The sequence below is a fragment of the Ctenocephalides felis genome, unplaced genomic scaffold (genome assembly GCF_003426905.1).
Source record: "Ctenocephalides felis isolate EL2017-DRISC unplaced genomic scaffold, ASM342690v1 CF-g0.4_SCAFFOLD_01604, whole genome shotgun sequence".
Taxonomy (NCBI): Eukaryota; Metazoa; Arthropoda; class Insecta; order Siphonaptera; family Pulicidae; genus Ctenocephalides; species Ctenocephalides felis.
The window spans coordinates 34,645,781-34,660,422 of record NW_020537758.1 but is presented as its reverse complement, the minus strand read 5'-3'; the positions used below and the strand labels follow the sequence as shown (position 1 = coordinate 34,660,422).

Below are 14,642 nucleotides of genomic sequence, written 5' to 3'. Positions count from 1 at the left end.
AAGGAAAATAAAATATTTGAGTTAAATATTAAATATTAATATTTTTGCTGAGGGTCAAGATCGCTCAAGAATTAAGAAGATTAAATATTGGCTCTTGAATTTTTCATAATAGACTTTTATAAATGCTTGTATTGGAATATGCGATAGTGCCTCTTAAAACCTGTGACAAATTTGAAATAAAGAGCTTCTTGAAATGATTTTAATTATGATTGATGCATAGTTTTATATTTACCATTAGTGATAGATCACCACTAATTAATATATTTCATTAGTAATTTTGATGGGGCTGAACAAAAATCAGACTTTTACTTTTTCCCATTTTTTAACAAATAACAAACGGTTTTGGAGTATCAATATGTCAGGTTACTAAAAGAAGTTAAATAATTTGAGGCAATAAAACTGAGTGACATTTTTTTATTATATAACTAAATTACTAGCATTAATTAATTTCATTTTAGATCAATACATGGTAAAGTTTAATAACAAAAATTTTATTTATTTCCCATTAAAGAAAATAAAATATTAAATATTAATATTTTTGCTGGGAGTCAAGATCGCACGAGAATTAAGAGGATTAAATATTGGCTCTTAATTTTTTTCATAATATATCTGTATAAATTTTTTATTGGAATATGCAATAGTGCTTCTCAAATGTCTGTGACAAATTTGAAATAAAGATCTTCTTGAACTGATTTTAATATTGGTTGATAGTAAAGATAAATTGTTTTAGATTTACCATTAGTGATAGATTACTACCACTAATTGATATTTTTAATTAGTAATTTTGATAAAACAGAAATCACTTTTACCTTTTCCCATTTTTTCCTAACAAATAACACAAGGGTTTGGGTTATCAATATGCCAGGTTTTACTAAAGTTAAATAATTTGAGGCAATAAAACGGAGGCATATTTTTTTATTCTATAACTAAATTACTAGCATTAATTAATTGCATTTTAGATCAATACATGGGAAAGTTCAATATCAAAAATTATATTTATTTCCCATTAAGAAAAATTAAATATTAAAGTTAAATATTAAATATTAATATTTTTGCTAGAAGTCAAGATCGCACGAGATATATGAGGATTAAAGAGGATTGGCTCCTAATTTTTTGATAATATGGTTTTACATACATTTTTATGTAGAAGTATGCGATAGTACTTTTCAAATTGCTTAACAAATTTGAAATAAAGAGCTTTTTAAACTGATTTTAAAAGTAATTCATAGTAAAGATGAAAAGTATTAGATATAATTTCACTTGATTTGACTGGTAAATTTTATAGGAGTAAACAGAATTGAAATTTTCACTTTGTCAATTTTTTTCTTGACAAATAACAAGGTGTTTAGGAATCAATATTATTCCAGGTTACTACTTTGCGTATCAATGTAATGTGCCAGGTTTCTAAAAAGTTGAATAATTTGAGGCAATAAAATCGAGAGATTTTTTTATTTATTGTTAATCAATTATATTTTAGTCCAATACAGGGTGATATTTATAAATAAAAATTCTTTTTTTTATCATATTTCAAATATGAAAATAATTAACATACTTCAAGTGACGGCGTAACGATAAAAATAATTGTAAGTTGTAAATAAGTTGTAAGATTATCTTTATATGCCTTCAATATTATTTAGCTATTAAAATGATAATTAATATGGACATTTATTGGACATTAATATGGACATAACGAGTTTAAAAATCATTAATAATTAATTTTATTTTCATAAAAACTACTATTATAAGCTATTTTTAGTATTTTATTTAGTTTGAGAAATATATTTTGTTCAGACTGATATATATTATATATATTATATATATTATAAATCATTATTTATTATAGAGTTGATATTTTCTAATTGCTCTTTGCATTTTATAAAAAAAAGTAACAATAATTATAATGATTATTATTGAAGTCGAGAAAACGTTTGTGAGATTCAAAATTATTAAATTTATTTAAAGTACTGAAGTGAAGTGCTATTTGTGATCCATAAGTAAAAAGTATTAGTTTCAATACTAAAAAGAATTATAAAAAAATTAAGTAATTGTTTATTGAGCAAAAGTTAATAATTTATAAATTATTACATATCAAAAATGATTCTATTTTGACTTTCTCGTTCCTCCTTTAAATTCCACATGCTAGATTTCATATAATTGCCACAATTTCTATTTTAAACTCTAACATGAAAAGTAAGAAGCATTTTTTATATAATTTCCAAATTATTATAAATTAAAGTCGATGATTTTTGTGAAAATATTAGTTCATAAAAATATTGAATACTACAACTTTCCATAATTCATTTATTTTCATTTTATGTCGTCTAATAAAAGTTTTTACAATTTGTAAAGATATCAAATGAATATGCCCAAATAATTTATTTTGGTTTTGATATAAGCAATAACATAAAAATTATTTTTTATTGAATTTGTTATTGTATTAATTTTTCTAATTTGAATCGTATTATTTTTAATAGAAAAGTAAATATATAAATTTAAATTAAAAGATCATTATAAAGATAAAAAAAATATTCCAACTATAAATTATTACTTTATTTTAAAATACACGAATGGTGCTATTGAAATTAGTTAGCGTTGATGCTTTCAAATAATTAGGACTGTTATTATTTTTATATAAATAGTTATTTAAATTTTTTTCGAAACTATAAATTACAATAAGTACTCTGGTGACCACAACATTTTTTTCTAATTCTTATATTACAAATCAGAATTTGATTTTCTGTTTTTACTTAATTTTTTTCTGCATATACGACAAAAAATATATCATTCAATAATATTTTTATTGCACATTATACTTAACATATCAATATCGCAAAATTAAACTAACATTTAAATTTTGGTATTTGTAAAATATTTGTTTAATTTTGATATAACTTTCGTTAAGTGTTTGCAGTTGTTGATTTTAAATTCTCCTCTTCTAAGAAATATTTTAAATTTAAAATATAAATACATTTTTGTGCTTTTTAACAATGAGGTTTATCTGAACCCTATATACATTTGTTTTAATATTTAATTTTGCAATCACCTATTACAACAGCTTTATCCAATTGTTTTGAAATTTTGCGGTTCTAAAATATGTTTTCATCGAGGAGTATTTTTAAATATTTTCTATATATAAAACATACAATTTTGTCTTAAAATTAAACGACAGGATCAAAACGAGAATTATTTTGCTTTCTATAAATATAATTAATTACATAATCAGGTGATTTAAAGAACCAATGATCCAGTGTAATATTTTATGAAAAATATTGCTATTTACTCTTGTTGTTATCTTCGACCAGCCCGAATATAAGAAAGTAATTCAAAATAGTTTATTACAGATACTTGATCGAATATAAATTTTAATACAATTTAACACATTTTTAAGTTGTGGAATTTTAAATAAATATTTTCTAAATTTGACAATTTTTTTTCTGCATCAGTAACTTATACATGGTGCCGATTCCGTCGTGAAATAGACCAATGTTATGGCAAGGCTATGTTGAGTAGCAGTTTTCATATGAAGTGGTACTAAAAACTGTCAAAATCCTATGTAGTTTTTCTCAGGCGTTTTAGATAGAAAATATAATCTAGAAAATGGACAATGTCAAAAAACGATGATATCATAAATGTACCTTTGAGATCTGACTTGATAACATATGAGTGAATTGCATTTTATGTAAAAAACGCCTGATCGCACAGCAAATACATATATTAGGTGACATATTTGGCCAATTTTATAACTTAGGATCTTTTATCCCTTTTCAAAGTTTGATAATAATCTTTTGCAGTAAGTACTTATGCAACAAACTGGTTTAAATTTAAATCTAAAAAGTCTTTTTTAATCAAAACATGTGTTCTGTGTTGTTCTTGCTTGCGCATGTACATAAATAAATTATGTACGTGAGTATATAAATTTATAAGATAATTATACATATATATATATATATATATATATATAATAATTTATTCATATATTGTATTTAAAGTTTGTAACATGATCCTTGAGTTCTCATTTTATTTAGGAAATTTCAACGTGCTGTTTTTAAACAATTTTTCTTATATCTGTATGTCAATATTTTGTTGCCGTGATTTTTATACGAAACTGGTATATTTTGAAATAAATTATATACATTTTTTCCATGAATATCCCGTAGAATTATTTTTAATTATTGTTTATCTATATGATTTTTGAAATATTTTAATAAATCTAAATATTTATATATTTCATTTTGAAGGAGGGCCACCAAGCAAGGTTTTTCTATTTTGATCTCATTTCTTTTTTAAATCAACAATTTCATATCTCATTGGCACTTACTTAAAAATATCCATACTTAAAAAACAAAAATTAGCATATGGCAAATGCTTCCTACTCCTGGTAGATTAGTTATATTACTTTTACTTTTTATATTTCATTTCGACGTTTTATTACTTTTGAAATTAAAATGCATAATTTTTTATCCAATACTAATGCATATATATGCAGCTAGTAAATAATCCATGTTTTTTCATACTATTTGAATTCAATTTTTTTATTTTTCCCACACAAAGCCTGTGCTTGTGTTAGATAATACGCCATTATAGTAAGCAGTTTACAAATGTTATTAAGAAAAAAAATATTTTTTTCAATGCAAATGGTTTTTTCGATGAAAATGACTTCTAGCAATTTTGGTAAATACTGTCGTTAACTATTATCAGAATTTTAAGATTGATTAAAAACTTGAAAAGAAGAATTTAAGGCACTATGTAATGGTCTGGTTTATCGTAAAGTTTAAAATATTTTTGAATATATTTTGAATACTTTTGACGGTTTTCCTGGTTTTAATAGCTCTCATATTTTTCTGTATTTTTATTTTGTGAATCATCGTGTACCATCAATATATAAATTTTTTTGTGAATGGTCGACATATAGAATTTGCTTCATTTTACTTATTACAAAACTCACTGCAAATAATATAGTTTTTTTAAATGGTATAAATTATCATAGTTTTTAATTGAATTTTATTGCACATGTTAGGCAAATTAATTTTAAAGTAAATCTATTATATTCAATATGACAGACGTATTTCAATAGGATCTTGTGCGATATTATTTTTTTTGTCTCGATTAGAAATGTAAACTATTTTGATTAATATTGTCATATGTTCTGCAAGCCGATGCAATAAACAGAACTTTGCAGGTTCGTCTTATTTGACATGTAATAAAAAATTGTACTTTCGTGAAATTTCGTTTGATTAATTTCAATTTTTTCTTATTTCGTTCAAAACTTATCAGTTTTTGATAATGTGTAACAATTTTTGATGTTGCTTCTGAGATTACTTAAATAATTATATGGATTAATATATAATGGAGTTTAACTCAGCTTATAGACTTGCCTTAAGGCAGTACTACCCATCATTATTATTATGGATTTATGTGCAATATATACATGCATGAATATACACACATATATCTTATATATAAAATACTTCTGTACGGGTGTATCATTAGATATTCTCCTAAACGGTTATTCGGATTTTGATAATTCTTTTTAGAGTTTGTCAAAAGAAATTTTTAATATTTAATGAGCGATAAAACTATAGTGATAGTGTAGAAATAAATGGCAAAAAATACAAAAAGCCACTTATCATTGTTTGACATTGAAAACATTTGAACTCTCATCCTGCTAGAAATGTCATTTCACTTGAAATTTGAACTTACTTTAAGAAATTATCTGCTAGAATTTAAGAGCCAAGATAATATTAGAATATAATAAACAAAAAATGTAATACAGTCGACAGTAGATGTTGACAGATGAAATTATATAATTCAATATATACATTATTTTTTTAAACTTAAGCATGTCGCATTTTGGTTTACTTTACTAAATAATCTAAGAATACAAAAAATACTTCTACTTATTAATAACACGATTTAGAATTTTGTTTCATGTGTCAAAAATTCATTTGTTTGGCATTGGATATGGAATATTTAGCAAGTTGATCTTAGATTGAAGAGTGCTCATATGAATTACATTATTTTAAATTATTAGTAAAAAAATTGAAATTTTAGAAATCATAATTGCCAAAAAGGAATGAATATATCGTACGAGATTATGAATATTATAGACTAAATTTTTGAAGCAATTATGTTTTAAATTTTCTAGTTAATTTTCTATCCAAAAATCAAGTGTGATATTGTTCTTTTCTGTGGGTCAATGCACAGGACATCAGAATTCAAATTATAGTTAAGGTTTTTTCAGAAAAGTATCTTATTTTGAACCCTAGAATCCGAAAGTTATATTTTCCTACTCGAATTTTTTTGACCCATTCAATTCGACCCGCTCTAATATATATATATATATATATATATATATATATATATATATATATATATATATATATTTTTATATAATTTTTCACTTACTTTTGTACCCAATTCTGGCCACCCATGGAAATTGTCCAGGACCGGCGTCGTCGCCTCCAATAATTCTGTTATTTATGGCCACTCCACAGGTTCTTGGATTAATTAAAGAACCTCGATTGATAATTCTATCATCTCTTTTACCACTTTTGTCTAAAGACAATGGTTTAGTCGTTGTTGAAAGGACATTTACTGAAGAAAAGATTTCTCTCGAAGAACCACCATTTCTTTGGGTCGTTGAAGCTACCTATTTGGAAAATATACAAGAGTTGTGAAAATCACGTTTTTATTATTTTTATTTTACGCTTGATATCTAAAACATGTAGAAACATAATAAATATATGGGAAATTATAATGTGCTAACGAGAACATAATGCATGTTTTAACTAATCCTAAAAATACAATATGAAATATTCATTTATTCAAAGTTTAGTTTTTTTTTTATTTTCCGTAACTGAAATATGATTTTTATTTATGTTACAAAATTATTATTCTATTTAACATAGATTTTTATACCAGATATATAAAAAATAACTTTAAAGAATATCAAAACCTATGTATTCATTTTGAACAAATAGTTTAATAAATAAATGTATCTAATACGATTTGTGATTGAAAATTTCAAATACAATAATTTTAAAATTGTGCTTATTTTTATAATATTACATGCAAATTTTATAATATAATAAATATTCATAATAAATCCATATTGGATATTATGTTTGGTTGCTCATATTCATTTTATAGAATTTTTAATTTTATTTTTTAAAAGAATTTTACGCTTTATTACTTGATATCTTTTTGTGTTTGCTTTGGATGTCAACAAAGAAACCAGTATTTTTTTAAATAATTAATATATTATGTATTTGTACATTATGTTGTAATAAATATATCCAGCATTCAAATGTCGTTATTTTTTATATGAAACTCATGAAATATGAAATATTTTTACGATTTTTTTTCAATTGGATCTTCGATTATTTGAAAATAACTTGTAAGATCTTTTTTAATCTACAATATTAATACTTTGATAATTAAAAAACATTTTAAGGTGATATAATATATACTCAATATATTATGTATGGTCTTAAATTGTCAATGGTTATTGTTTCTTATTAAATCCTGATGATAACATTTTTATTGTAACTGAACTAAATTAAATACTGCAAAATAATTAAAGTCGAGTTTAATACATTAAATTTAATTTAATAATTTTAGTCATATTTAATATGTTTTATTATATTCAATATTATAAAGATTTGTGTATTTTAATACTTTTGAATCGTAAAATCAGATGCACTAATTGAAATCAAAGTATTTTTTTTAAATCGAATTTATAATTTTATAATATAATGTTCCAAAAATGGTTTGTATAAATTTAATATTCTACCTGGAATTGAATTATTTTTTTTATCAAAATCGAATAGTTTTTGAATTCGAATACAATAATTTTAAATGTAACATAGTTTTTTAAATACATTACATTGAGATTTCGATTATAATCTATATTAAATTTTATATTGCGCATGGAGTTTTTATATTGAAGGATCTTTATTCGCTAAACGAACAAACACAAAGTATTTAAATGTATATATATAAATGTATCATTTTTGTAGAAATTAAGAATATTGATTTTACAAATCTCATAAAGCTGAACATCTGCATATTTTTTTTAAAATCTATTTTGTTTCTAATTATGACCTATGATTCTATCTCGCCTATTATGTAATATTATCGACATACTATTAATTATTATTTTGTGATGTAATATCTGATCCCTTACTAATTTAGTTTTTAAATAACTCATGAATTTTATGGTAGTTTTGTTCCTAAAATAAGGCAAAATAGAGTGTAATGGAATATAAAAAAGTACTATAATTTGAGCAAAATGCTCAAACTATTTTTCAAAATGCTAAAAGATTCTCAATAAATAATTTCTAATGTGCTATTTGAATATGCATTTGAACACAAATTAAATTATTATCAAATTTAATTCAAATGGATGTCCTTGAGTTTTGAAAGTTATAGAAATATTGAGCCTGGCCAATATTATATTTTTTGATACATTATATACATATAATTATGTTTCATGCTTTTTTGAAACAAATAATAAAAAATTAAGTTTTTTAGGACTTATTGGAACAAGATATGTTCCAAAAGTCCAAAAGTATTTCTATCAGGCAAAAACACAAATTTTATATAAATAAATATTGGTGGATAACTTTGATGACAAAGTTGAAAAACAAACTTAAAAGAATTGATTATGTATTTCATTTTTCATTGAATTGATTAAAAATTGAAAAATAAATTATCTAGCTGCAATTTAAAAAAAAATTGGTGCATATCCTCATTACAAAAATAATGAAAGATTTGAATAAAATATAATAAACTTAATAAATTAATAAATTAAGTTAAAAAACATAATAATGAATTCAATAACGCATTTTTTGTTGATGATAAGGTTTTAATTTTTGGAATATATATTTTTTAATAATTATTAATTTGCCTAATTTTTTATATAAATTATTATCATTGGGTGCGCAAATATCTCATTTACGAAATATAAAAATTAATAAATTTTGGAAAATTTAGGAATGACATTAAATGATTTTTAATAATAAATATCTATTAAAAATTCAAATTGATAATTTGGGTTAATAAAATTTTGATATTTTTAATCATACTGATAAATGATAGATAAATTTTAATAATATATAATTGAAAAGGTTTTCAGTTAGATTAAAATTGGAGTATAAATTTATACTTTTTTTTTCATTTTAATATGAACTGGTTTCGCTTGTCACGCTAATTTTTAAAAATTTGCCATAAACCAAAATTTCTATATAAAATTTATTTTACTTTATCTTTGGTTTTCACTCGCTTAGTAGGATTGTATCGGATTTTTGACATTAGATCGCAATTTTCTAATATAGTTATCATTTTAATATTTACTTCAATTGATTTTTTTCATATTCTAGGTTCCAGTTATGTTCCATATATGAATCAAGCGAAATCGCATTTATTATCATAAGCTAGAATTAATCCAAATAATCCAATTTCCCATATTAAATATTTCAGAAAAATATGTTGGTGATGGAGCATCAATATGTAGACCCATGGGTCCATTACCTTTTCTCCGGGCCACAAGACAGGTTGGGTCCTGGGTCTAGATTGATTCCTAGTTGATGGTCTTCTATCAGGTGGTCTGTTTCCAGAAGGCGAATGGGTAAGTCCTCCGAATTGGTTAAAATTTAACTCACTACTACTTTCGTTGTCTTCTTCCCAAGAATTGAAAGGCGTTCTTCTAGTGCGTCCTTCATCAATTGTTGGTGGACAACACACCTAAAAACATAATATTAATAGTTTATATTTATATTGAATAAAATATTTTGCATCATATGGTAGTTGGTAATTCGTATTCGACTATGTGGATAATAATTTTTCTGACCAATAAATATTTTATTGAGTATTTATTAGTATATGGTATGATTTAAAACTATGCACTATACATTTTTTATCATTTAATGGCATATACCGATTTTTAAACAATTTTTATATTTTACTTAATTTTATTTACTGCTGGGTTAATTTTTTGGATTTTATTTCATTCTATAAAAATATCAGATATTATTATTATTAATTTTAATATGTTCAGTCTAACACCTAGTGCTAGATTTTGCTTGCCCTTCACTTTTTTTTTGTAATGCTCTTAAATCTGATTATTTGGAAGGAAATTTACCTGTCATTTTTCAAAAAAAAAAAATTTAGAAAAATCTGGTGCAGAAACTTTTTCAAAATATTTAGAGAAAAAATATGTCTTTTCTGAATCAACACATGCCCATGTATTACTCGTTTTTATTTTAATAGTCATAATTATTTATTTATTCATAAGCAAAGCCGTAATCAATAATAAAAGTTATTAATTTTATATTACGAACCAATATTGTTAAATATGATAAAATTCGTGATTTTTTTTTATTTTTAAATGCGGATGATTTTAAATTTTATTCTGTGGTTTTCTTAGTGGAAATTTGTTTTTATGGACACCACTTCTTAGTCATATTTTCTCATCTCTAATTTAGTTTGCAGTAGTATTTTCACTCTTCGCAAATATCGCAGTTGTTTTTATAATATTGTACTTTGATATACTATATTTCATTATTAAATTAAATTTTCAATACCTATAAATGAATCTTAAACTTAAAATTAAAGACATTACTCAAATATTTATATATTCGATATATTTTCATTTTCACCATTTCTTGCTGCTTGTAAGCGATTTTTTTTAATTAAATTTGTATGTAACAATCAGTATAGAGTAAAAGATATAATAAAAATGTCGCAGTTGTTTTTATAATAGTGTACTTTGATATACTATATTTCTTTATAATTATATTAAACTTTTATTAACTATAAATACATCTCAAAAATTTATTAAAAACATTACGCAAATATTTAAATATTCGATAAATTTTCACTATTTCTTGTTGTAAGCGATGTAAGCGATTTTTTTTAATTAAATGTGTATGCAACAATCAGTATAAAGTAAAAAATCTAATAAAACAATCTGGAATGTGTGTAGTAAATTTTTTGTGCTCACTTCATACAAATTAATTTATTGTTGATGGAATCATACTTAGAAAAATAAACGCCTAGCTGGTATTTTTATTAGCAAGTTACAATGAATAATTGTAACTTTTTTTTAATTGCAATATCTGTTACAACTGCTAAATAACATTACATCTAGTGTGTATATAAATGAAGTAAAATAAACCTTGTAAAAAATAAAACTTGTTTAAAAATAATTTAACGCAAATTTTTCACTGAACACAGATTCTGCGTTTTATTGTTAATCATCATTACTTTTGTAATTTATAATGAATTTGTAGACAATAGAATGAAATAAAAGATTTTAAGTTCCATATTTCATTAAGAAGCAGTTTAGGCATATTTGACAAAATTAGCCATAACTACTAGCGTATTATAGAGAAGCCTATTTTTATATAAATTTTAACGAGTGAATATAAACAAAAACGAAATATTTCAAACATTTTAAACAAATATATTGTTACTTAAGGCAGTTAATTTTTTTGCCTTTTTCGCTGTTTGATTATAATAATTTGGATTATTTGATTGAATATTTAATTTAAATAAGACGAATTGAGTTTTCCGGGTATGCATTTAACTATCTGAGATTATAATGTAAATTATTTTGAATCATGATCAATAATAAATGTTAAATTCTGCAAACATTTTTAGGAGCATTAACAACCATTATTTAATATAACATTTATTTTTTTAATTGAATTGCTAACCGATAACCGATTTTTGTATGGAAAAATTCTTTCGAAATGAACTAGAAGAAAAAACTTTATATGATTTATTTTTAAAAATATAGATAATGTTTTTAATGTAGAATTTACTATAAAAGGTAATTTTATAAAAACATTATTTTATTTTATTAATTATAATTTTTAATACCTAAGTACCTAATACCTTTAGCACTTCACATGCAATATTTTACTTTTAGAATTATATTTCAAATAACGCTCAAGTGATTTATAATACCTATTTGAAAACTATCGTAAAACTCTAAAAAAAACATAATTATTTTGATAATTTGCTACATGTTAGAAACATTTGTATTTGCTTTAAATTATTATTATTGTACAATATATTTACCACCAATTACACAATTAATTTTCATAAAAATACTTATTTTAGGGTTGAAAACATTTTGAACGCCTCTTCGACATCAAAATATTTAATTAAAATTTGGTTGTTGGAATCATCATATTAGTTGTTTCTTGTCATATCAGTTATGCAAATATTTTTTAGACCTTAATAATTTTACTAATTTTTTCGTTAAAAAAATGTTGACTTTGTATACAAAGCATACTTTATTTCTAGTAGCTTTTTGAATTTTTGGTTGTGATAAAATGTTTTGAATTAATTTCGTTCGTTACATTTTGTTCCAAATTATTGAATTTTCTTTTACTACAAATATTATATATATATATATATATATATATATATATATATATATATATAATATTAGTGATAACTTTGTAAAGCATAAATTAATGTTTTTAATTGAAACTGAAGTACCCACTAAACCAGTTACGTAATATTGCTTAATTTTAGTGTAAGAAATATGTAGGGGGAAGTCCCGTAACGCCGGACGGCACCAAGGACCTGACACTCTATTTAACACGTATTATTTAAGCTAGTATAATTTTTTAACTTCCCGTAAAAGTTTTCAAAAAAAAGTAATTTTTTGTCCAATTTATAGTTTCTCAAAAATCTTATTTTTTCAAAGTAATTTTTTTTCAAAAATGTTAATCGTTTTTAAAAAAATAATAATTTTTGGTACGGGAAGTTCCAGCAATTTGCCTTAAGGCACGATGCCTTAATTGCCTTAAGACAGAATTCCACTTACAGCTAGTTTTATTTTAAAATGCTAGTGAAAGGGGCGGGGGGCACACAGGTGACTCAACTGTGACGCACACGGCCACGGCGGTAGCAACCCTTTTTTGTTTTAGGCGCAAAATCACGGCGTCACCTAAATATCAATGGAAGTAATTCTAGCATATTTATGCATTTACATTTGAGTGGTATGCAAAGATAAAAGTTGTACTTGATTGTTATCCGTAAAATGGTAGAATATGATTAGATCTTATCAATTTTAGTAGGTGCCATCAAATGAATGAAAATGTCTGCCCCTTAGCACCGGACACTAAGTCGTCCCTTAGTGCCGGACAGAAAACGTATTGATATTTCTTGTGAGAATTTATGTAATTTATTTCAATTATTTAATTTTGTTCTGTATGAGTGCATTTCTGTATAACTACATATCCCCATTTCTCGTATTTTCTAGTCAAAGAATGAAAAGCTTATTGTGAATGCATCAGCTGAGAGGGCCATCAGTGTAGCCCAGCCAAAAGCGTGGACTGAATAGTGACTTTTTTTGAAAAATCTAAGAATATTTGTCAAAGACACATGTGCAGTCATTCCAAAGTGTGTAGATGGCTATATATGTAATCAATTTTGAATATTTTTTGATAGCAAAGTTTGATTGATAGTATTAGTTGTTTTTTAGCTAAGATTACGTTTTTGTTAATTTAGTTTGAATTCTAATAATTTAATAAACATTTCGTAAAATATTTTTTGATTTATTTATAAATAACCTTAGGTGTCCGCCACTTGGGGACTTTCCCCGAATCTACATTACGTAATTCGATATTACGAAATAATTACATAAATATTACGTAATTCACCTAGAAAAATATTACGTAAGAAAAATAAGGATTATATTTCATATGTATTACATAAATCAAAATGGCTCGCAAATTTTCGGACTATTTCGTTTGCGAAAACGAGCGAAACTGCCATGAGTGAAACTGCCAACCAATGAACGGCCCTGAGAAAGAGAGATACCGTTAGTACCGTAAGTACCGTTATTTATGGCCGCCGGCCGCGGGTAATGGCGCCAATCTATCCTGCAAGGCATAGTATGGATAGTATCCATAGTCTCATAATGCATTGCAGGATAGTTTAGCGCCATTACCCGTGGACAGTGGCCTCCTTGCACAAATAACGGTACTTATCTCTCTCTTAATGGGTTAGGGGTACTTGAAAGCACGAAAAAATGAGAATTTTCAGTATTTTTTTTGTTATTAAACGATGCTTTTTTACAAAAATAATAATACGGTATTATTATACAATGTTTTGACTTGAAGTATCAAAAATTTCAAAAAAAAAATAAATTATTCCCAAAGTTATAGCTGTTTTTGTTGACCATGTTTCAAAAAACGGTTCTAGCGGTGACCATCATAACTCCTCGGAGATTTATCTAAAATCAATCAAATAAAAAAAATAGTTTTATAAATAGTTAATCCTGGGCCTGATCGAAGGTTTTCGTTTTTTTGCAAAAATTAACAAAATGGCAGCATCAGAAAAAAAATCTAGATTTTTGGGTAAAAAATCAACAGTTAATTGGCCTTAAAAAGTTCAAATTTTTGAAAAAACAAAAATCCTTCGATCAGGCCCGAGTTGTTTTTGAGTTACAGCGGTTTTTGAGATACAGTGGTCACCGGTTCAAAAAACATAGTTTTGAGAAAAACGCGTTTAAAGTTTCACATTGGATTTACGTACAGAAATTCGAATTATTGAATTACTTAAACCGAGTCATCTATCTCTGGGCCATATAATAGTTCAGCAATTGTGCAAGTTTCGAAAAT

At 24.5% G+C, this 14,642-nt stretch overlaps 2 protein-coding genes across 2 annotated transcripts in view; one reads left to right on the top strand and one right to left on the bottom strand.

Annotated features, from left to right (window-relative positions):
• Positions 1–14,642, bottom strand: part of LOC113373654 (serine protease 7-like) — a 127,036-nt gene that overhangs the window by 52,542 nt on the left and 59,852 nt on the right. The window contains exons 3-4 of the mRNA XM_026613938.1: positions 9,532–9,744; positions 6,406–6,649 (exon numbers count right to left, since the gene is read on the bottom strand). Coding sequence (XP_026469723.1) covers positions 6,406–6,649; positions 9,532–9,744 — 457 coding nt within the window. The remainder of the gene's footprint in view (positions 1–6,405; positions 6,650–9,531; positions 9,745–14,642) is intronic.
• The window catches only part of LOC113373653, a gene marked incomplete in the record, with an annotated part of 118,503 nt that continues 113,341 nt past the window's right edge, over positions 9,481–14,642 (top strand). The window contains 1 exon segment of the mRNA XM_026613937.1: positions 9,481–9,627.